At 39.8% G+C, this 26,464-nt stretch overlaps 1 protein-coding gene across 1 annotated transcript; it reads left to right on the forward strand.

Moving 5' to 3' along the window:
- The first annotated feature begins 1,753 nt into the window (after window positions 1–1,753).
- On the forward strand, window positions 1,754–25,338 carry LOC133982498 (mucin-2-like). The gene is made up of 46 exons (XM_062421552.1): window positions 1,754–1,829; window positions 1,999–2,254; window positions 2,351–2,465; window positions 2,657–2,747; window positions 2,850–2,983; window positions 3,087–3,303; window positions 3,713–3,838; window positions 3,938–4,052; window positions 4,339–4,489; window positions 4,608–4,721; window positions 4,811–4,880; window positions 4,998–5,135; window positions 6,525–6,689; window positions 6,840–6,934; window positions 7,021–7,147; window positions 7,239–7,494; window positions 7,633–7,685; window positions 7,772–7,866; window positions 8,000–8,151; window positions 8,261–8,399; window positions 8,661–8,771; window positions 8,860–9,042; window positions 9,387–9,626; window positions 9,744–9,900; window positions 10,905–11,033; window positions 11,261–11,480; window positions 12,273–12,581; window positions 13,773–14,192; window positions 17,349–17,613; window positions 21,175–21,349; window positions 21,454–21,701; window positions 21,824–22,007; window positions 22,112–22,322; window positions 22,469–22,644; window positions 22,851–22,920; window positions 23,092–23,192; window positions 23,299–23,330; window positions 23,425–23,602; window positions 23,723–23,827; window positions 23,932–23,972; window positions 24,106–24,228; window positions 24,326–24,421; window positions 24,522–24,650; window positions 24,754–24,793; window positions 24,888–25,011; window positions 25,128–25,338. The coding sequence occupies exons 1-46, from the start codon at window positions 1,754–1,756 to the stop codon at window positions 25,336–25,338; spliced, it is 6,963 nt and encodes a 2,320-aa protein (XP_062277536.1).
- The last annotated feature ends 1,126 nt before the right edge of the window (window positions 25,339–26,464 follow it).

Here is a 26,464-nt window from a genome sequence, read left to right on the forward strand (position 1 = left end):
AAGTTGTGTACAAGATAAACTTTGTATTTAATTTGATCAAGTTGTGACAGCAGTTTTATGTTGTGTATACAATGTAATATTATACATTTCCTCTGTTGAGAAATAGATAGAGTTTATAGATAGAGTAACTGGATACAAAATGTTTATTTTGTGTTATCCATCAGACAGATTATATCAGGTTTGTTAATGATCCACCTGTCTATGAAATGCAAAGCAGATGGCAGATAGGGTGACGCAGGCTCTTGCCTCAGCAGTCACAGTTTGAGGTCATTGTTGGTTCACATCAGCTGTCAGGTCATAATGACTGATGAGATCTCTACTTTCCTTTCAGTTTTGTAATGTAACTTTCTCCGCAGTGCCCGGGTATATTTGGTTTTATTTATTTATTCATGCTCTTTAGCACTTGTATTGTTATGATTTGATTCATGTTATTTTTCTATTTTACATTATTATTTATTATAACCATCACATCATCATTATTAGTATTAGAACACTTAACTGAAAAGAAAATCTCGAGCGTATCCCAGTTCACACTGATTGAGATGGGACTGGACCATAATCAAGTAATACATTATACACACATGACATACGCTCATCTGTTCAAGCATCAATTCACTAATACCAATTGAGTATTATTTTGGTGTTAAATTTACTGTTTAGTTCGCTTGGTTGAAGGTTTTTCAAGTATTAACTTAAACTTAACATACTGACATAAATGTATCATCATGACATTTTCAGAGAGTTGGAGAGTCTTGTTTGTATTAATGAGACACTGCAGATAGAGCATGACTGTAATCAAGGATGTGGTACAGTCACTCAAGTTCATATCCTGTGTTATGTGTTTTGCGATCTACCTCCAGTATAGATAATGCAGCTCAGTCTCATAAAGCATTAAAACAAACATGAACTCCAAATTCAGTGGAATAAAACATGTCTTAATGAATGAGTTTATTTATACCATCACTTTAGCATTTAGTTAACACCAAAGTTAAAATAGGCAAAACATGTTTTAATGGTAAGTAATATAGGTGTTTAACAGGCTATGGTTAAGAATATTACATGAATACCTGGTAAAGAAGTCAAAGTCAAGAATGTGACCGAACTGACAAAACATATTGCAAGCTGCATGTTGAAAACTGTTTTCTTGTAAATAAATAAAGTTGAGTTGTAGTTACATTAAGAGTTTCTCAATTAAATGCATTTTGTGTAACATTGAGGCATGACAAACTTCATGAATGCTTTTTTTCTCCCATAAAACATTTGCAAAGGCAATTTTTTTTTAGTAATATTTTGAAACCTATATTGGACACTTCCATGTTTGCTATCTAGCAGGCTGCCTTTACTGGTGCATTGCTACATATCTTTGTAAATCACTGTTGACTTACATGAAACCAGTAGCACTCGCATGCTTGTGCTTGTACATTTTTTCTGTGTGCATTTGAAAATTGTTCATATGTGTCCTATATATGAAACAGTGGACCTCACCGACTGCAAAGCTGTTTTATTGCTGCTAATTCTTCTAGAAATGTGTGCACAAGTGCAAGCATATTTGTTCAATTGAGAGATAAGGAGGATGTTTGGAATAATTATATGGGACTTGCGAAAGGCGTCAAACTTTCATTCAACATATGTTTACCATGTCTTAGCAATAAAACTTGAGTTCCCACTCATGTCATGAGTCTCAATATAAAGGGCTGTCGAGAGCAGTCTGACCATTACCTACCTTGGTGACAGCGAGCCCACAGTGGCAAAAATGAAGTGGGGATGTGTGTGGTTGTGTTTCCTTGCTTTGTCGATTACCAGCATTACAGATGTCCAAGCCAGACAGGGTAAGTCCTGCATTGTTTTGAATACTATGGGAGTCTTTTTTTGACAGATTGAATGGGTTGTTGTGCTATACATACACATTAATACATAGTGTACAACATTGTCTTTAATTTGACCTTTTTGCTCATTTCATTAATCAAAATGCTGTCTAAACTTTTGAATCTTCCCCAGTTCGTAACCATGTCAGCAGCATCTGCAGCACATGGGGCAGAGAGCACTTCAAGACGTTTGATGGTGACGTTTACCAGTTTCCTGGTATGTGTGAATACAACCTGGCCTCCGATTGCCATGGGACTTACCAGGAGTTCTCGGTGCACATAAAGAGAAAAGAGAAAGATGGAAACCCTACAGTCAGTTATGTGGTGGTCACCATCAATGACCTTTCATTCCACCTCACCAAGAATCTGGTTATGATGAATGACCGTATGTAAGTAAAAAGCTACATAACCTGTGCAAGCAACAGTACTTCACTCTTCTCTGATATTTGTGTGTTTAGATTAAGTTAACATTTTCTCTCTCCCAGTGTCAAAATGCCATACTACAATGGTGGAGTCCAAGTGGAAAACAATGCTGTTTACATCAAGCTCCAGTCTAAAGTTGGCATTACTGTCATGTGGAATGGTGATGATGCAGTCATGGTAAAAGCTTCTACATGAAATGTTTCATCTACTACATATTATGTGTGTGACATAAAAACAGACAGTTAAATCATATTCAGAACATTATAGAAATTTTGGCCGGTAAATCATTCATAGTACATGCTTGTTATTAAAATGACAAAACCCAAAACTTGTCACAATCTCTTGCTGTGTTGCTATGTCTATTGTAGGTAGAGCTGGATCATGATTATGCTAATCGTACTTGTGGACTTTGTGGAGACTTCAATGGTGTTTCTGTCAACAATGAGTTCATTCGCAATGGTTGGTTATTCCGTCTATTTATTAATTCATTTTATATGTTAACAAACCCATACTGCATACTAATTTATATTCCTGTAACATTATGAATATAATCACATACAGGCCGCAAAATTAGCCCCATTGAGTTTGGCAACAAACAGAAAGTCCATCTTCCAAACGATGATTGTGAGGACCCCTATGAAGAGGAAGATGAACCACTAGAGAATGTGACTGTGTCAGATTCTTGCAAGAAGTTTGTGAGTTTGTTATCAGTATTGAGTTTGTTATTAGTATTAGAAATATCTTGTAATATCTGCAGCAAAGTAATTGTGTCTCTACTACTCTGTTTTTCACTTTTAGCAAACCACCTGTAACGAGATGCTGTATTCAGAGTCCTGGAGCTCCTGCACCAAACTGATTGACCCTGCACCTTACATCCAGGCCTGTGTGCAGGACATGTGTGGCTGCATCAACAGTACAAATGACTTCTGTGTCTGCAGCACACTGTCTGAGTTCTCTCGACAGTGTTCCCATGCTGGAGGAGAGCCTCCCAACTGGAGGACACCTCAGTTCTGTGGTAAAGTGTTTCTGTTTTCTCATCATCTTTACATGTTATACACCACGAGTACTGAAACACTGGAATCAGCTCAATGAAAAGCAGCTAATTAAAGATGTACTCAGAAAAAAGTTACTGTCAGAAAATTATTAAATGTGATTTTAACATGCAGTTGAGAGATTTAAACCTTTTTTTGTGTCTAAATGTACTTCATAAAATGAGTTAAGTTCTTCTTGGCTGACGTTAATGCAGTGAAGTTATACTGTGTTAAAGGTCACCATAAAATTATGAAAGTACACAAATAGTTTGTTACACTAAAGGAAAAAATTAGTTAGTTACTGTACCTTCATCCTTGATATACTATAGAATAATTCACATTAATTCACATCTACCTCAGTTTATTATTTATTATTGTACTGTCTCCTCACAGCTAAACAGTGCCCATTCAACATGGTTTATGAAGAGAGTGGTTCTCCTTGCATGAACACTTGCACACACTCGGACACAAGTTCACTGTGTGAGGACCACAAAATGGACGGCTGCTTCTGTCCTAATGGTCAGTGCTATTCACATTTGAACCAGTGTTTCTCACTATATAATATTGTGCTGATTTATATTCACACTTTTATATAACTTTGTCCTTTGTCTATTTCAGGAACTGTGTTGGATGATATTTCCATGAGAGGATGCATCGCTCAATCTGAATGTCAGTGCAAGCACAACAAAATCTACAACTCTGGTGAGGTCTACCAACGAGGCAGTGAGGAATGGTAGGTCAAATATTTCATAATGTTTATTTGGGCGGCTGTGGCTCAAGAGGTAGAGTGGGTCAACCACTACTCGAAAGAATGAGTGTTTGATTCCCGGCTCTGTGTCTTTGGACAAGATACTGAGTGTGTGTGAATGAGTGCAAGTTGCACGTAGTGTAAAGAACTTTGAGTGGTCAGAGGACTAGAAAGGCCCCATATATTTGCAGTCCATTATAGCAGAATGAATTATCTGGTATCATTAATTGTGCAATTTTGTGTAAATCTCAAACTGTTTGGGTCGTTTCAGTACATGTTTTCATGGTAAATGGAGTTGTGAGAGCCTCCCAACACCTGCAACATGTGCTGTTGAAGAGGGTTCACATGTAACTACGTTTGATGGGAAAACTTTCACCTTCCACGGAGATTGTTATTACACCTTAGCCAAGGTGGAAAGCAAGGTGAATGGTTCATATTTGTACAATTCAGCGGGAGAAGACATATATATATATATATCAGTTGATGCAAAAGAAGTTCAATCTTACTTATATAGTTGTGCTTGTACTGTGTACATTGCAGGATGACGATAGTCCAAAGTTCAACATCCTGGTCCAGTTGGAGCCATGTGTAAACCAAGAGTTTGACACTTGTCTGAAGTCCCTTAAAATCCTGCTGAACAATGACAGAAATAATGTGAGTTAAAGCCTGTCACTTAAGATTGCTGTTTTCAAATCACACAAATATCTGCAACACTCAAATGATCAATTTCTGTTTATATTCAGGTATTGATTTTCACTTCTGATGGGACAGTAAAGCAGAATATGCAGACTGTCAGTTTGCCGTACAATTCAGGTAGGTCACACAGTAAGAAACTTAATTACACAAAATTAAACATATTAGTTTAATCCTTCATTTGCACTATGATATCACAATATTACACTATTGTTTGTATCTCTCTTCATTCAAAAGGTGACATCAACATATTCCGCGCTTCATCCTTTCACATTTTGCTCCAGACCAATTTTGGGTTGCAAATTCAAATCCAACATGTGCCTGTCATGCAAGTGTATGTCAGCCTGGAACAGAGCTACAAATCAAAGACACGTGGTAAGTTTAACATTTTTCCGAACATGAAGCATCAGTATCATCAAAAATATGTGAGAATACTGTCTGATGAGGATGGTGAAAGTAATTATGCTGCTTGACTTTTTTGGCACACACAACCCAAACAGTAAAAAATGAAAGCAGCATAGCTAACTGAGAAGAAATAAATGCCCAAATCTCCATAAAATGATAGTTTGTGACAATACTGTTTTCACATACGTATTTCAAACATTGTTTCATACAACAAGTAAATAGCTTACATCCATGTAATACTTATTGGCCAAGTAGCTCTGAATGAGCAGGCAAATTGTGCATGGCAACATCTCATTTCTTCAATTTAAAAAATACGATTATACTATGGTATACTACACCATACTGTATAGTAAAAGCTATCATTAATTGGAAACAATACCCCACAAAAGAATCAAATTCATCATTTAGGACCTATCTGTGTGCATCTACATCTCAATGTATAATATCTTTTTGTATTTAATTTAATTTAATTTAATTTAATTTAATTTAATTTAATTTAATTTAATTTAATTTAATTTAATTTAATTTAATTTAATTTAATTTCCAAATAAAATAATCCCTAATATTGTGGGGTTATCATCTCTATCATTATATCTTCTATGAGGTAGTTGGATGGACATCATTTACCACACTGTTTTGTTTTTATATATAAAGCCATCCTAAATAAACTACTATTTTATTTACCATAACTTTTAAGACTTAGAAATATGGGATAGCTTACCCATTCACAAGAAGGCATTAATTCGGATATCCCTGCATTCACCTACTGTGATCCTCAAATGTGTAATAAGCTTCAGGACTCCCTAAAATTATGCATTATTTTTATTCTTGGAACATTATAAGATTTTTACACAATGAATGCTCCTGTTTTTTTGATGTGTCTCTTTTGTCCCTGTGTAATCTGCTGTCTTTTTTTGTATTTTTAAGTAAAGTAAGTAAACGTGTGTTGTATTTGTTTGTTATAATGTTGTTGGTTTTAAATTTCTTACACTTTTTGTTATGCATTGTTTAGTTGTGTATTTGCAGGGCACCATTGTAATTGAGAGGGTTTCTCTCAATTGGTTTCCTTTAGTTAAATAAAGGTTTCCAAAATTAAATTAAAGTAAATTTATTTGTGATGAAGTTGTCAGTCACATCTGTGACAGTTGCTAAATCGTACAACCAGTGTCATGTAAACTGTGGCCAAGCCGAAGAGAGCTCCTTGTCTTTTATGTGCATTAACAACATTGATATTTTAAACATTATTTCAAGATGTGTGTTTTTAGTTATCCTGAGCACAGAGCATAATGATTTTTAACATTGTTTCAGTTCTAATATTCCTAAAAGTTCAATTTAATTCAAAATATTTTGCATTATCAGGTTTATGTGGTAACTACAACATGATCCTGTCTGATGACATGAAGACTCCTCAGGAGATTGTGGAGGGAACAGCAATCACTTTTAGTAACTCCTGGAAGGCTAACTCCGTGTGCGAAGACAGAGAAGAAAGACTTGATGACCCCTGCTCCCTCAGTGTGGAAAATGGTAAACAGCTCTGATTGTTTATTCTACTGGTTATCTGGTGATTTAAACACTTACATCTTGTCTGCAAGTATGTTATATTTAAGGCTACTGAACAATCAAACCACGTTGAAGGCATTCAAATTATAAGTGTTACTGTTTTCTCACTTTCAGAGGAGTACGCCAAACAATGGTGCACTTTGCTAATAAGTGCAAATGATACCTTCGCACAGTGTCATTCAGTGGTGGATCCTGAGATGTACTACAAGGTACAGCAAAACATTTTCTATTCATCTTTTATTGAATTAAATGATGATGAGACTAGATTTCTAAATGTGTTTTCTGTCTTCTGTAGCGGTGTACTTATGCAACCTGTAACTGTGAGAAGAGTGAGGCCTGTCTGTGTGCCGTCTTCTCCTCCTACGCACGAGCTTGTGCATCTAACGGAGTGTTCTTGACAAATTGGAGAGACAATGTGTGCGGTAAGGATTTCTTTATTTGAGTGATGATTTCTTTGATTTAGTTTAGTTTAGTCTTAAAACTGTAATCATTTTCATGTTGTGCACAAATCAGATAAATACACAAAGAGCTGCCCAGCATCCCAGACCTTCTCTTACAAGCATCAGAGATGCCAGTTGACGTGTAGATCACTGGGCTCAAAGCAGGAGAGCTGCACTTCTGACTTCTTGCCTGTGGATGGCTGCTCCTGCACTGAGGGTCTCTACCTAAATGATAAGGGCATCTGTGTCCCCATGGAAAAATGTCAATGCTACCACGATGGCGCCTACATCAAGCCAGGAAAGTCTATAAACATGAAAGACGAGCACTGGTTAGTCAGTTTTATCCATTTCAGTGGCATTGCACTTCAGATCAATTATCCTAGACTGATGATTTCACTTTATAGAAACTGAATTGTTAGTTTATAAGTCCCTTTGTGTTGCATTCTGAATCTTTTGTCTTCTTCTAGTGTGTGCACTAATGGAGTGCTTCACTGCCATTCTTGGAAAGCCCGCTCATCAAGTAAGGGTTTGGGGTTTTCAAACATGACACAAACATTTTGTCGATTCAATGTGACAATATGTAATCAGTTTCTGCTTCTGTTACAGAGTGTCACTCCCCAAAAGTATTCTTCAACTGCTCCATTGCTGGCACAGGACAGCATTGCCCTCGAACTTGTTCAAATTTGGACAACGATGATTGTGTGAGTCTTTTTCTCCACTGTGTCAAGTGACAAATAACAAAGTCTAAAATGTATTTACCAAATTTAACGGTAGACAGTATGTTACATTGATGATTTAATGGTTTCCATTACTTGTGATCTTTTTACCTTCCAGGACTCCACAGAGTGTAAATCAGGCTGTCGCTGTCCATTTGGCCTTGTTGATGATGGCAAAGGTTCCTGTGTGAAAGAACATGAATGTCCATGTCAGCATGATGGGCATCTCTATATGCGTGGAACACAAATTTCTAACAAGTGCAACACTTGGTATGACCTTGTTTTGATCATAAATTTAATAAACTATGATAAATAAATATTATATGTCTGAATCTACTAGATGTCTGAATCCTAATCTTACCATTACTGATGCATCTAGTACCTGCAAAAGTGGAAAATGGGAGTGCACAAAGAAAGAATGCCCAGGAACCTGCATTATTTATGGAAGTGGTCATTACACTACATTTGATCAGCGAACATATGGGTTTCAAGGACAGTGTTCCTATGTTGCTGTCAAGGTAAACAATGAAAGTCAACATCATCCAAATCCCATTTATTTGCTCACCTTATTACCCTCATCCAGGCTTTGTCTCAGAAATTGTTAGATATGAATGATATGAGATTTATGATTTAGTGTTAATCTTGAACATCAGTGTTGAAAGACAGTCAATATATGATGCTTGAAAAAATGTTTACCTCCATTCACTTTACAATGAGTGCTTCTCATAATAAGGAATGAATGAAAAGTGCATATAACTATACCATCTCTCTTTTTTAAGAATAAATGTGGCAATAAAACAGTACAGGACAACTTCGGAGTTATCACAGAAAATGTACCATGTGGCACCACAGGCACCACATGCTCCAAAACTGTCCGAATCCAACTTGGGGTAATACTTCATACAACACCTGACATTTAAGTAAAAAAGCAGTTCTTACATTATAATAAAAACAACATAACCCTACTTAACATTACAGAGAATGGAAGTCAAACTGTCAAAGGGTAAATATGAAGAGGTGGACCAGGAACATGGCAGTAAGATTCAGTACAAAATAAGGAGGGTTGGCTTGTATCTGGTGATAGAATCATCTGCCATTGGTCTGACAGTGTTATGGGATACCAAAACAACTGTTCGCGTCATCTTGGAACCACAGCACATTGTGAGTCACACTATAACTGAACAATAAAATTGTTTTAGTGATGATGAATTAAATTTCTTTGTGAGATTTTAAATCTAGATTTTTGAGACGTTGCATCTGTAGTATAGCTGTCTTTGCTGATCATGTCCTAGTGTAACTACATTTTGGTACAGCAATGGTACTGACACACAATTCCATTACTGAAAAGGGCATTTATTAAAATAGTCAATACAGTAACATATTCTGTTTGTCAGTATCACACAGGTATAATTATTCCTGCCTATTCCTTGTAATGTGACAGTATTTATTATTGAATATGGTCACTATGTAAAATAATTTGGTGACTCTTTTGTTTGGCTCTACAGGGAGAGGTATGTGGCCTGTGTGGAAATTTTGATGGTGATGGACAGAATGACTTCACCACCCAGGGTCAGCTGAAAGTGAGCAATCTGTTAGAATTTGCTAACAGCTGGAAAGTGTCCAGCAGTTGTCCAGATGCAGAAATTAATGTGGATCCTTGTGGAGCAAAACCCAACAGACATCACTGGGCAAAAATGATGTGCAACATTATAAATGGTGATACTTTCAAAGACTGCCACAATAAGGTAATACAATATTTGTTTCTGATTTATCATTATTTGATATGATTATTTATTATTTAATATCATATTTGCAAAAATCAAACACATTTAAAAAAAATCTATCATACATTTTGGTAACAGGTAGAACCTCGTCCATTTTATGAAAACTGTGTGAAAGACTCATGTGCCTGTGACACTGGAGGAGACTGTGAATGTTTCTGCTCAGCAGTTGCAGCTTATGCACAAGCTTGTAATGAGGCTGGTGTCTGTGTTGCATGGAGAACTCCAGAAATCTGTCGTAAGTAATCAAACTTAAATTAAAAGTAAGACCTTTCAGCCTTTTCTGTCACAAAACTCAATTTTTCAATCCCCAAATTCTTATAACCCCAGCAAAATTAAACCTAGAGACTAAGATATTTTTCAAGATGTGTATGATGTGTTATTGATTGTGTTACTCTTTTCTTCATAAACAAGGTCCTGTTTATTTTTTTATTTCAAATATTGAATATAATTGAGTGGACTCCAAATGTAATCAAAGCTATTGTACATCACAACGAGTCTAAGGTCATCAGTGCACACTCCATGAAAATTAAAATGTTTAATGACTAAGATCATTTATGTATTTAATAGATTTACATTAATATACTCTTAAATTCTGAGTAATTTAGTATTACAAAATGTTATTGAGGATTGTTAGTGTTTTGTGTTTGTTTTGTTTCCAAAATTGCCTTAAAGTCCATTATTCATCACAAATATGAAAAATTATAAAATGCACAACAAGATTAGCGGAACAAATTACTAAATGACAGCCACTCACACTTATTAGTGCTAGTAACACACTATATACAGTATACAGTACCCTACTGTGACATAATATGACATATTGTTGTTTTGAGCACTGCTCAAAATGCCAAAACTTTTCTGTCTCAATTTTGGTCTTTATGTCTCACAAAACAAATAAATTCATAGAATAATCATGTACGGGATGATTTTCAGGATACATTAACTATACATTTTAAAAAATCAACCTGCAACCTGCTCATTAACAGTGAGTATTTTCCTAAAACATTCATGACAGTTTTCTGTCATTTAGAAAAAGGTTATGACTTTCTACATTTAGCTCTAACTAAATTCAATTGTCAGGCAAAAGGTGCAATTAAAGTTTTATATCTCTTCAGTAAGTAACACATTGTACAGAGACCGGATTGTTAATAAATAATTACATAATGAATAAGTTAATTAGTTATCAGTACTCAACATTTCCTTTATTCAAAAAACTTATCCTGCATCTTTTCATTCTAGCTGTCTTTTGTGATTACTACAATGAACCGGGTGAATGCAAGTGGCACTACTATCCTTGTCATACTCCTTGTTATAAGACCTGTTTGAATCCACAAGGAATTTGCAGCAACTCTATACCCAACCTAGAAGGTAAGAGGTCAATTCACAAACATACCATCTTACCTTGAATCTGTAACTACTGCATTAAGTTAAAATTTAAAATGCTGAGTTGATCGTACTTGTGATTATTTATTTATGTGATAAAATATTAAGAGACCAGGCCAGATTCACATTCCAATACTTTAAAAAAGATGTGAATGACAATGCTCTTATTGTCAAAACATATTGTGCAATGCTTTATGCCCTAATTTTTACAGGCTGCTACCCTGTGTGTCCAGAGGATAAGCCAATATTTGATGAGGAGAAGCAGATATGTGTGGAGGAATGTGATGGTTGCTTTTACAACGGGAAAAGATATGAGGAAGATGAAGTTATTTACAATGTCAGTGACAACTTGGGAATGTGCTACTATGCCATCTGCATTAATAAAACAGTAATATTTCAAAATGAAAGCTGCTCTACTACCACTGTCACACCATCAATATCAACAACAATTACTACAGTCACTACACATGTTACGACAAGAGAGCCCCCAACCACAACGACAACCCTACCAACAGAAACATCAACTACAAATCAGGGGAAAACCACAAGATCAACAACTCTACCACCTGAAACCCCTACTACAACCCCATCCACTGGACCTCCTACTTCAACTGAGGGGCCAACCTCAACAACAAAATCTACATCCCCATCTACCATACCAACTACTACAACCGAAGGGCCAACCACAACCAAAAAATCTACAACCACATCCACTGGACCTCCTACAACGACTGAAGGGCCAACCTCAACCAAAGAATCTACAACCCCATCCAACATACCTACTACTACAACTGAAGGGCCAACTACAACCACAGAGTCTACTATTCCATCAACTGAAACCCCTACTACAACTGAATGGATAACTCCTAACACTACTCCATGTATTAATACGTGTGAGTGGTCAGAATGGTATGATGTACATAATCCACAAAATGATGGTAGTGACTGGGAAACATATGAAAACATCACAAATAGTGGTAAAGAAATATGTGAAAAACGAAACGAAATTGATTGTAGAGCGACACAAAATCCTGACATGGATTTTAATGACTTTGTGAGTGAAAGTGAACAAGTTGCTTCATGTGATCTGGAATATGGCTTAATATGCAAAAAAGAGGATCAGACAAATCGTCCATTTAAGTGTTTAAATTATAAGATCAGAGTTTGTTGTGAGGTAGAGACATGTCAACCCACCACACCTACAACTACACCTATTGTCACCACAACCACACAATCTACAACCCCATCCACTGGACTTCCTACTACAACTGAAGGGCCAACCACAACAACAAAATCTACAACCCCATCCACTAGACTTCCTACTACAACTGAAGGGCCAACCTCAACCACAACATCTACTACCCCATCTACCATACCAACTACTACAACTGAGGGGCCAACCTCAACCACAAAATCTACAACCCCATCCACCATACCAACTACTACAACTGAAGGGCCAACCACAACCACAAAATCTACTACCCCATCCACTGGACTTCCTACTACAACTGAAGGGCCAACCTCAACCACAAAATCTACAACCCCATCCACTGGACCAACTACTACAACTGAAGGGCCAACCACAACCACAAAATCTACAACCCCATCCACTGGAGTTCCTACTACAACTGAAGGGCCAACCTCAACCACAAAATCTACAACACCAACAAAGGTAACTCCTACCACAACTGAGGGGCCAACAACAACATCTACAACCCCATCCACTGGACCAACTACTACAACTGAAGGGCCAACCACAACCACAAAATCGACAACCCCATCCATCATACCAACTACTACAACTGAAGGGCAAACAACAACCACAAAATCTACAACCCCATCCACTGGACCTCCTACTACAACTGAAGGGCCAACAGCAACCACAAAATCTACAACCCCATTCACCATACCAACTACTACAACTGAAGGGCCAACCGCAACCACAAAATCTACAACCCCATCCACCATACCAACTACTACAACTGAGGGGCCAACCGGAACCACAAAATCTACAACCCCATCCACTGGACCTCCTACAACAACTGAAGGGCCAACCTCAACCACAAAATCTACAACCCCATCCACCATACCAACTACTACAACTGAAGGGCCAACCACAACCACAAAATCTACAACCCAATCCACTGGACCTACGACTACAACTGAAAGGCCAACCTCAACCACAAAATCTACAACCCCATCCACTGGACCAACTAGTACAACTGAAGGGCAAACCACAACCACAAAATCTACATCCCCATCCACTGGACCTCCGACTACAACTGAAAGGCCAACCACAACCACACAATCTACAATCCCATCCACTGGACCTCCTACAACAACTGAAAGGCCAACCTCAACCACAAAATCTACATCCCCATCCACCGTACCTCCTACTCCAACTGAAGGGCCAACCACAACTACACAATCTACAACCCCAACAAAGGTAACTCCTACCACAACTGAGGGGCCAACCACAACCACACAATCTACAATCCCATCCACTGGACCTACTACTACAACTGAAGGGCCAACTACAACCACAGAGTCTACTACTCCATCCACCGTACCTCCTACTCCAACTGAAGGGCCAACCACAACTACACAATCTACAACCCCAACAAAGGTAACTTCTACCACAACTGAGGGGCCAACCACAACCACAAAATCTACAACCCCATCCACTGGACCTACTACTACAACTAAATGGATAACTCCTAACACTACTCCATGTATTAATACGTGTGAGTGGTCAGAATGGTATGATGTACATAATCCACAAAATGATGGTAGTGACTGGGAAACATATGAAAACATCACAAATAGTGGTAAAGAAATATGTGAAAAACGAAACGAAATTGATTGTAGAGCGACACAAAATCCTGACATGGATTTTAATGACTTTGTGAGTGAAAGTGAACAAGTTGCTTCATGTGATCTGGAATATGGCTTAATATGCAAAAAAGAGGATCAGACAAATCGTCCATTTAAGTGTTTCAATTATAAGATCAGAGTTTGTTGTGAGGTAGAGACATGTCAACCCACCACACCTATAACTACACCTATTGTCACCACAACCACACAATCTACAACCCCATCCACTGGACTTCCTACTACAACTGAAGGGCCAACCACAACCACAAAATCTACAACCCCATCCACTAGACTTCCTATTACAACTGAAGGGCCAACCTCAACCACAACATCTACTACCCCATCTACCATACCAACTACTACAACTGAGGGGCCAACCTCAACCACAAAATCTACAACCCCATCCACCATACCAACTACTACAACTGAAGGGCCAACCACAACCACAAAATCTACTACCCCATCCACTGGACTTCCTACTATAACTGAAGGGCCAACCTCAACCACAAAATCTACAACCCCATCCACTGGAGTTCCTACTACAACTGAAGGGCCAACCTCAACCACAAAATCTACAACACCAACAAAGGTAACTCCTACCACAACTGAGGGGCCAACAACAACATCTACAACCCCATCCACTGGACCAACTACTACAACTGAAGGGCCAACCACAACCACAAAATCTACAACCCCATCCATCATACCAACTACTACAACTGAAGGGCCAACCACAACCACAAAATCTACAACCCCATCCACTGGACCTCCTACTACAACTGAAGGGCCAACCGCAACCACAAAATCTACAACCCCATCCATCATACCAACTACTACAACTGAAGGGCCAACCACAACCACAAAATCTACAACCCCATCCACTGGACCAACTACTACAACTGAGGGGCCAACCGCAACCACAAAATATACAACCCCATCCACTGGACCAACTACTAGAACTGAAGGGCCAACCACAACCAAAAAATCTACAGCCCCATCCACTGGACCTCCTACTACAACTGAAGGGCCAACCGCAACCACAAAATCTCCACCCCCATCCATCATACCAACTACTACAACTGAAGGGCCAACCACAACCACAAAATCTACAACCCCAACAAAGGTAACTCCTACCACAACTGAGGGGCCAACAACAACATCTACAACCTCATCCACCGTACCAACTTCTACAACTGAAGGGCCAACAACAACCACAAAATCTACAACCCCATCCACTGGACCTCCTACTACAACTGAAGGGCCAACAGCAACCACAAAATCTACAACCCCATCCACCATACCAACTACTACAACTGAAGGGCCAACCGCAACCACAAAATCTACAATCCCATCCACAGGACCAACTACTACAACTGAAGGGTCAACCGCAACCACAAAATCTAAAACCCCATCCACTGGACCGTCGACTACAACTGAAGGGCCAACCGCAACCACAAAATCTACAACCCCATCCACTGGACCAACTACTACAACTGAAGGGCCAACCACAACAACAAAATCTACATCCCCATCCACTGGACCTCCGACTACAACTGAAAGGCCAACCACAACCACACAATCTACAATCCCATCCACTGGACCTCCTACAACAACTGAAGGGCCAACCTCAACCACAAAATCTACAACCCTAACAAAGGTACCTACTACTACAACTGCAGGGCTACCCACAACCACGAGATCTACAACCCCATCCACTGGACCTCCTACTACAACTGAAGGGCCAACAGCAACCACAAAATCTACAACCCCATCCACCATACCAACTACTACAACTGAAGGGCCAACCGCAACCACAAAATCTACAATCCCATCCACTGGACCAACTACTACAACTGAAGGGTCAACCGCAACCACAAAATCTAAAACCCCATCCACTGGACCGTCGACTACAACTGAAGGGCCAACCGCAACCACAAAATCTACAACCCCATCCACTGGAACAACTACTACAACTGAAGGGCCAACCACAACAACAAAATCTACATCGCCATCCACTGGACCTCCGACTACAACTGAAAGGCCAACCACAACCACACAATCTACAATCCCATCCACTGGACCTCCTACAACAACTGAAGGGCCAACCTCAACCACAAAATCTACAACCCCAACAAAGGTACCTACTACTACAACTGCAGGGCTACCCACAACCACGAGATCTACAACCCCATCCACTGGACCTCCTACTACAATTGAAGGGCCAACCGCAACCACACAATCTACAACCCCATCCATCATACCAACTACTACAACTGAAGGGCCAACCACAACCACAAAATCTACAACCCCATCCACTGGACGTCCTACTACAACTGAGGGGCCAACCCCAACCACAAAATCTACAACCCCATCCATCATACCAACTACTACAACTGAAGGGCCAACCACAAGCACAAAATCTACAACCCCATCCACTGGACCAACTACTACAACTGAAGGGCCAACCGCAACCAAAAAATCTACAACCCCATCCACTGGACCAACTACTACAACTGAAGGGCCAACCGCAACCACAAAATCTACAACCCCATCCACTGGACCAACTACTACAACTGAAGGGCCAACCGCAACCACAAAATCTATAACCCCATCAACTGGACCAACTACTACAACTGAAGGGCTAACCGCAACCACAAAATCTACAACCCCATCCATCACACCAACTGAAACAACTGAAGGGCCAACCACAACCACGAAATCTACAACCCCATCCACTGGACCAATTACTACAACTGAAGGGCCAAACTCAACCACAAAATCTACAACCCCAACAAAGGTACCTACTACTACAACTGCAGGGCCACCCACAACCACAAAATCTACATCCCCATCCACCGTACCTCCTACTCCAACTGAAGGGTCAACCACAACTACACAATCTACAACCCCAACAAAGGTAACTCCTACCACAACTGAAGGGCCAACCTCAACCACAAAATCTACAACCCCATCCACTGGACCAACTACTACAACTGAAGGGCCAACCACAACCACAAAATCTACAACCCCATCCACTGGACCAACTACTACAACTGAAGGGCCAACCGCAACCACAAAATCTACAACCCCATCCACTGGACCAACTACTACAACTGAAGGGCCAACCACAACCACAAAATCTACAACCCCCACAAAGGTAACTCCTACCACAACTGAGGGGCCAACAACAACATCTACAACCCCATTCACCATACCAACTACAACAACTGAAGGGCCAACAACAACCACAAAATCTACAACCCCATCCACTGGACCTCCTACTACAACTGAAGGGCCAACAGCAACCACAAAATCTACAACCCCATCCACCATACCAACTACTACAACTGAAGGGCCAACCGCAAACACAAAATCTACAACCCCATCCACCATACCAACTACTACAACTGAAGGGCCAACCGCAACCACAAAATCTACAACCCCAACCACTGGACCTCCGACTACAACTGAAGGGCCAACCACAACCACAAAATCTACAACCCAATCCACTGGACCAACTACTACAACTGAAGGGCCAACCACAACAACAAAATTTACATCCCCATCCACTGGACCGTCGACTACAACTGAAAGGCCAACCACAACCACACAATCTACAATCCCATCCACTGGACCTCCTACAACAACTAAAGGGCCAACCTCAACCACAAAATCTACAACCCCAACAAAGGTACCTACTACTACAACTGCGGGGCTACCCACAACCACGAGATCTATAACCCCATCCACTGGACCAACTACTACAACTGAAGGGCCAACCGCAACCACAAAATCTACAACCCCATCCATCATACCAACTATTACAACTGAAGGGCCAACCACAACCACAAAATCTACAACCCCATCCACTCGACGTCCTACTACAACTGAGGGGCCAACCCCAACCACAAAATCTACAACCCCATCCACTGGACCAATTACTACAACTGAAGGGCCAACCTCAACCACAAAATCTACAACCCCATCAATCATACCAACTACTACAACTGAAGGGCCAACCACAACCACAAAATCTACAACCCCATCCACTGGACCAATTACTACAACTGAAGGGCCAACCTCAACCACAAAATCTACAACCCCAACAAAGGTACCTACTACTACAACTGCAGGGCCACCCACAACCACAAAATCTACATCCCCATCCACCGTACCTCCTACTCCAACTGAAGGGTCAACCACAACTACACAATCTACAACCCCAACAAAGGTAACTCCTACCACAACTGAAGGGCCAACCTCAACCACAAAATCTACAACCCCATCCACTGGACCAACTACTACAACTGAAGGGCCAACCACAACCACAAAATCTACAACCCCATCCACTGGACCAACTACTACAACTGAAGGGCCAACCGCAACCACAAAATCTACAACCCCATCCACTGGACCAACTACTACAACTGAAGGGCCAACCACAACCACAAAATCTACAACCCCCACAAAGGTAACTCCTACCACAACTGAGGGGCCAACAACAACATCTACAACCCCATTCACCATACCAACTACAACAACTGAAGGGCCAACAACAACCACAAAATCTACAACCCCATCCACCGGACCTCCTACTACAACTGAAGGGCCAACAGCAACCACAAAATCTACAACCCCATCCACCATACCAACTACTACAACTGAAGGGCCAACCGCAAACACAAAATCTACAACCCCATCCACCATACCAACTACTACAACTGAAGGGCCAACCGCAACCACAAAATCTACAACCCCAACCACTGGACCTCCGACTACAACTGAAGGGCCAACCACAACCACAAAATCTACAACCCCATCCACTGGACCAACTACTACAACTGAAGGGCCAACCACAACAACAAAATTTACATCCCCATCCACTGGACCGTCGACTACAACTGAAAGGCCAACCACAACCACACAATCTACAATCCCATCCACTGGACCTCCTACAACAACTAAAGGGCCAACCTCAACCACAAAATCTACAACCCCAACAAAGGTACCTACTACTACAACTGCGGGGCTACCCACAACCACGAGATCTATAACCCCATCCACTGGACCTCCTACTACAACTGAAGGGCCACCCGCAACCACAAAATCTACAACCCCATCCATCATACCAACTACTACAACTGAAGGGCCAACCACAACAACAAAATCTACAACCCCATCCACTGGACGTCCTACTACAACTGAGGGGCCAACCCCATCCACAAAATCTACAACCCCATCCATCATACCAACTACTACAACTGAAGGGCCAACCACAACCACAAAATCTACAACCCCATCCACTGGACCAATTACTACAACTGAAGGGCCAACCACAACCACAAAATCTACAACCCCATCCACTGGACCAACTATTACAACTGAAGGGCCAACCTCAACCACAAAATCTACAACCCCAACAAAGGTACCTATTACTACAACTGAGGGGCCACCCACAACCACAACATCTACATCCCCATCCACCGTACCTCCTACTCCAACTGAAGGGCCAACCACAACCACAAAATCTACAACCCCATCCACTGGACCAATTACTACAACTGAAGGGCCAACCTCAACCACAAAATCTACAACACCATCCACTGGACCAACTACTACAACTGAAGGGCCAACCACAACAACAAAATCTATATCCCCATCCACTGGACCTCCGACTACAACTGAAAGGCCAACCACAACAACAACTGAACCTTCATTCACTCATTCCACAACCCTGCCATCCACCCAGTCACAAGTAAAGCCAAACACAACCACAGAATCTACAACCCCAACAAAGGTAACTCCTACCACAACTGAGGGGCCAACCACAACCACAACATCTACAACCTCACCAACCATACCAACTACTACAACTGAAGGGCCAACAGCAACCACACAATCTTCAACCCCAACAAAGGTACCTACTACAACAACTGCGGGGCCACCCACAACCACAAAATCTACATCCCCATCCACCATACCAACTACTACGACTGAAGGGCCAACCACAACCACAAAATCTACAACCCCATCCACTGGACCTCCTACTACAACTGAAGGGCCAACCACAACCACAAAATCAACAACCCCATCCATCATACCAACTACTACAACTGAAAGGCCAACCACAACCACAACATCTACAACCTCATCCATCATACCAACTACTACAACTGAAGGGCCAACCTCAACCACAGAATCTACAACCCCAACAAAGGTAACTCCTACCACAACTGAGGGGCCAACCACAACCACAACATCTACAACCTCACCAACCATACCAACTACTACAACTGAAGGGCCAACCTCAACCACACAATCTACAACCCCAACAAAGGTACCTACTACAACAACTGCGGGGCCACCCACAACCACAAAATCTACATCCCCATCCACCATACCAACTACTACGACTGAAGGGCCAACCACAACCACAAAATCTACATCCCCATCCACTGGACCTCCGACTACAACTGAAAGGCCAACCACAACCACGAGATCTACAACCCAATTCACTAGACCTCCTACTACAACTGAGGGGCCAACCACAACCATAACATCTACAACCTCATCCACCATACCAACTACTACAACTGAAGGGCCAACCTCAACCACAAAATCTACAACCCCAACAAAGGTACCTACTACTACAACTGCGGGGCCACCCACAACCACAAAATCTACATCCCCATCCACCATACCTCCTACTACAACTGAAGGGCCAACTACCATTTCCACAACTGTAACATCCGCAGTGCATCCACCGTCTCCTACTGTCAGTGAGCATACAACATCAATAAAACCAACGCTGAGTTCCACTACGGAATGCTTCTGTGTAATTAACGGCCAGCATTTTAGTCCAGGTAAGAAATGCAATGAATTTATTTTGTAAAGAACAAGATATATGAGTTTACTTTTTTTTTTAAAGATCTGTCTGTTATTCAATTATTCATATTTCTTCTTCATCTTTAGGGCAGGTAATACTTGACATGGAGCACATTGGATCAGGTGTATGTCTCACAATGATATGTTCTGATATTTGTGAGTTTATTAACAAGACTGAACATTGCAAGCCTCCTCCTCCACCTCCAGAAGTACCTACCTGCCCTGATTGGGATGTAGCAGTAAGAATTTTCATTTATCTAGCATATCAGAATATACTATGTATGTTATACTTATAGTACTTAGATTGTTTGTATTTAAGAAATACAAAAAACTAACTGATTTTCCTGTATTTTTCACTTCAAACCAGCAAAACGAGACTTTCTTATTGTGCAACTGCACCATGGCAAGATGCATTGAGAACAATACAGTTGAAATTGTTCCATATGAATGTCCACCCCTTGAGGAGATTACTTGTAGCAATGGAAAGAAACCTGTTCGTCTGTATGATGAGTATCACTGCTGTGAATATTACGCATGTGACTGTAAGCCATTCCGTATTTGAAAGGATATGACATATTTAATGACTCATAGTTTTCTTTTAATTACATTTTAGATCACAACTTTATTATTATTTATTTCTTTTCAGGTGAATGTGAAGGCTGGGGAGATCCTCATTATATCACATTTGATGGATTGTACTACAGTTATCAAGGAAACTGTACATATGTCTTGATGGAAGAGATGTTTCCAAAACATGATTTGAGGATATATATTGATAATGTCTTCTGTGACCCCACTGAAGATGTGTCTTGTCCACGATCTATAATCATACAATATAGAGAGCACATTTTCACACTGAAGAATAATAACCTTATTGGACCAGCGCAATTGGAGGTAAAACAATATATATGAACATCTTATCATAGCCATTCATAAAACTCACTAGACTTACTTTGAAATTACTGTCAATAAATGGAAGAGAGTATATATATATATATATCATATTTTCCCTTTAGGCACTAAAAGATGGAGTAAGTCTGAAACTACCTCATTTGCAACAAGGTGTGAAAATCTTGAATTCTGGCATTACCTTGGTTTTGGAGATCCCTCTCCTAAAAGTGGTCATTACATTTGGAATAACTGGCTTCAGTGTGACCCTCCCCTATCAATACTTTGGCAACAACACACAGGGCCATTGTGGTAAGATTATCTCTCTTTCCAGTGGCAGCATTGTTAAATCATTAATTATTGTCCTACCACAAGGTAATATGATAATATTAACTATTATGTGACTCTGCTGACAGGAACATGCAACAACAACCAGGCTGATGACTGCAAGTTACCTGGAGGCCAGCTGGTGCAAAATTGTGCTGTGATGGCTGACTATTGGCCTGTACCAGACATTTACCAACCCAACTGTCAGATACCACCTGATGTCCCCCAAATCATACCCGTACCCCCAGAAATCGAAACTCCATGCAAGAACGACTCTATTTGTGACCTGCTTAAGATTGGGTACACATTCTATAATTCATTTATTTAACCTGTTAACTTTTTTATTTTTTTTTTATTTTGCAGTTCTCTCACCTTTTTCATTTTATCAAAATATGAACAGAGTTGTTTTTTGTCATCTAATTTTGATTTGTACTTTACTCCCACAGTGTCTTTGAAGAGTGTCATGACTTTGTTGATCCTGACAAATTCTACCGAGGTTGTGTTTTTGATAGTTGCCATGTTTCCAACCCAGCAATGGAATGCATAAGTTTGCAGACTTATGCTGCGGCTTGTGCACAGGCTGGAGTTTGCCTGCACTGGAGGAACCACACCACACATTGTTGTAAGCAGCCCTTTATTATTTTACTGTAAACTGGCACCACTGACAGTACCCCTACTGTCAGTGGTGCCAGTAGGGGTAACTAATGTTTTTACATTTGTTGCATTTAACACACATTGAACCGGCTGCTGTACATTTTATTATATACAGTACCTAGGTAGTATGTGGAACCATATATATATATATATTGTTCTTTTCTTCACTTACAGCTATTGACTGCCCGTCAGACAAAGTTTACAAGCCATGTGGTCTTGCAGAACAGCCAACTTGTGCAGACAAGTAAGTCTCAACAGAATGCATCAATTATATGGGTTATTGTAAAGATATATCCCTGGGACTATACTCATAATAGACAACTGCAACTCCAATGTATTGAATAAATTGTCTTTTAGAGATCCGAACAAAGTAAGGAGAACCACTGATTTTGTTCTTGATTATTGTATTTTACAGTCCTACTGACCAACCCATGAACTTCAAAACTGAGGGTTGCTTTTGTCCTGATGGAATGAAGCTCTTCAACAAGGAGTCCGGCATATGCGTTGATAAGTGTGGTGAGCGTGATGTATATCCTCTAGTCTTATCATGAGCTGATTATATCATATCACTCATTAAGTCCTACGGAATTGTTAATTTTCCACAATCCTAATTTTTCAACAGGATGCCTTGATCCTGCGAACATTCCTCGTGAGGTGAGCATAGTCTTCTACTCAAAATCCCAACCTTCTTAGTTTACTTTCTCCAAGAGACAATTAAGTCACTACTACGTGCGGTTTATTCTTTCAGATTAATGAAAGATTTGAGTACAAATGCCAAAACTGCAAATGTGAGGAGTCCACCAAGACTGTGACTTGCACGCCTAAGGTGTGCCCAGCACCAAGTATAACAAGCTGCACTGGTCCAGGATTCATCCTTGTCAACCAAACTAATCCATCAGATCCCTGCTGTACTACTTATGTCTGCCGTAAGACATGTAGCATCATTTGTCTTTCAGAGTTTTCAGAATGCTTTACATTTATATAGATTATTAAAGATGGCTATCAGCTATGTACTCTCACCATTTTACATTTTATCATCTCCACAGAATGTCACAGCAATACTTGCCCAATGAACATCAACAAATGTCCAGTTGGATATCAGCCAACTGTCAGTGTTCCAGAGGGAAAATGCTGTCCAGAATATTCATGTGGTGAGCACTTGACTTCACAGTTCAAATTCATATAAAACCTAATGACTGCATTGACAATTTTTCATGACTTTCATTGACTCGGCTCGTGTCTTACTCCATCCTAGAGCCTAAAAGAGTTTGTGTTCACAAAAACGTTGAATACCAGGTAAAGAAGTTGTAGACTGTTTGTTACACAATTTATTAATTGATCACTTTTGTCATTTAATGATTTCTGCTGAACTTTAAGTTCTGTATGGCTAAAAATACAAGTTTGAACAGATATCCTCTTTATTTGCTAGCTTGGTGTTTCAGTTCCTGGGAATGAATGTCAGAATTGTACCTGTAACAATGAGTTGGACCCCAAATCTGGTCTATTCAAAGTCAATTGTGACTTTCTACAATGTGACAAACGTTGTGACGAGGTATGAGAAATTACATGCATTATTTTCATGTAGACAAAACCTACAAGGGTGAACTTGTAAAATTGGACTTGCCAATTTATTCCTCTCTCTTTCTCAGGGTTACGAATATGTGGAAACGGATTCAGAATGCTGTGGGAGGTGTGTACAGGCACACTGTATCTTTAATGTTAATAGTACCAAACAGGTCTTGAAGGTGAGTTCGATCGTCTGTGTTGGCTGCGACTTTACATGTTTACATTTAATAGGCAAAATATCTCCATATTTTGATGTCTGCATATGCTCCTGCTCTTCAGCAAGGAGAAACCTGGTCACCACCTGAAAATAAGTGTGAGCATTACACCTGTGTTAAAAGTGGTGAGACTTTAACCACCATCAGTTCACACATTGTTTGTCCGCTATTCGAAGAGAGCAACTGCCAACCTGTAAGTTATCATTTTCTATAAATTCATCTGGATTGACTGTGTCCTTAAGAACACAATTTACCATGAAAGAAACTCTATTGATGTTGTATATTTGCCTCTTTAGGACACAATTCAAACTGCAGCAAATGGCTGTTGTAAAATTTGTGAGTATCTGTGACATTTTCTTTGCTTTTGACTAGTGGATCATTACATAAAACAGCTAACAACTAAAGCTAATTGTGCGTCTCTTTTGAAAAGGTGTGGAGAAGGAGAAGGCCTGCAAGTTAGTGTCCATGACAACTGAAATAATACACAAAGGCTGTCAGTCTAACCAGAAGATATATATGCCATATTGTGAAGGATCCTGCAACACTTTTACAAAGTAAGGATGATATTACCAACATTTATCAAACCTCTGCTTAAAAATGCTCAGTTATGGTTTGTAAATATTTCAAGTTAATTGATTAAATTAATTAACCCTACTTCTGCTTTCTTCAGGTATTCTGAAGCAGCTGGTACTATGCAGCATTCTTGTTCATGCTGTAAGGAGACCCGCTACAGCAATCGCACTGTTGACTTGCATTGTCTTGATGGAGAAGTGGTTCCTTACACATACATTCATGTGGAGGCGTGTGGCTGCAGCCACACAGACTGCACCAGATCTGCAGGACATCCAGCTCGCAAAAGGCGTAGCTTCAAATTAGTGTAATTGAAAATCTGTATGGAAATGTCTTCCTATATTGTCCTAATAATGATTACATCTCTTACAAAGCAATTGCCATTATAGAGAGTATTTAACAACTGATCAAATAAAAAGATGCAACTCTGTTCATGTCTCATTTTTTCTCTTGCCTTGTTTGAGCAAATTCAAATAAATCCTTGTTGGTGTCTGATCCATAGCTTGATCAGCAAATAACACACAGACCACCGACATGAAATTAGATTGTCAAGGAGGTGCCCAGAAACGACACAGCAGACTTCATTGCCAAACATCATTTAAAAATATTCATATTTATAAAGGTAATTTCCATTAGCTATGAATTTTGCTTCCCCTACCCATGAATGAAGTCACAGACAGCTCACACATCTCTGGATCCTTTGGACAATGATAATGTTGGTATTTACCTTTTGCCACAGCTGAATTAACATATCAATTAAGTAATCAGTAAAGTTATCACCTAAGCATAGCCAGTTTGACACAGTTGATGACTCTTTACTTTGAGCTCCTGCTGGTAAATAATATGAAAAGGGAAAATATTGCTTACCCCTATTGCAGTTTTTTCCCTTTTTACTTCTTTTAAGTTGTTATTTTACTTCACACTGACAGTATCATATGCTATATATTCTGGAACTGCTTGTTCCAGCTCTTCATTGAAGGTGTATGATGTTTATGCTGAGTAAAATATTCAGATACAAAATTATACATTTTTATTAGTTTAAGGCTTCACCATTGTATCAAATAGAAATATTGTAGATATCTTGTACGTCCATTCATCACAATTGAAATTGAGCTGCTGTGTTTGGCTGCACAGATAGGAAACACCTATCAACATCAGCTGACTGATTTACCACTCTGAAAAAAAAGTATTCTACGTTATTACGTTTTAATGCTGAGCTTCTCCAGTCCCAGTCTTAACTAAGTTTTTCTTTATATATTGCCTTCTTGACCATACTTAGTCAAATCTATTGTTGAAAACAATAAGTGGATATATCGGTATCAACAATCAGCCAAAATAAATTGAAAAATTATTGGCATATCAGAAATCAAAAATCCAGAAAGCTATACAAAATTATTATATTATTATACTATATAATATATTCAAACAGTATAATGT

Source organism: Scomber scombrus, chromosome 6 (assembly GCF_963691925.1).
Source record: "Scomber scombrus chromosome 6, fScoSco1.1, whole genome shotgun sequence".
Classification (NCBI taxonomy): Eukaryota; Metazoa; Chordata; class Actinopteri; order Scombriformes; family Scombridae; genus Scomber; species Scomber scombrus.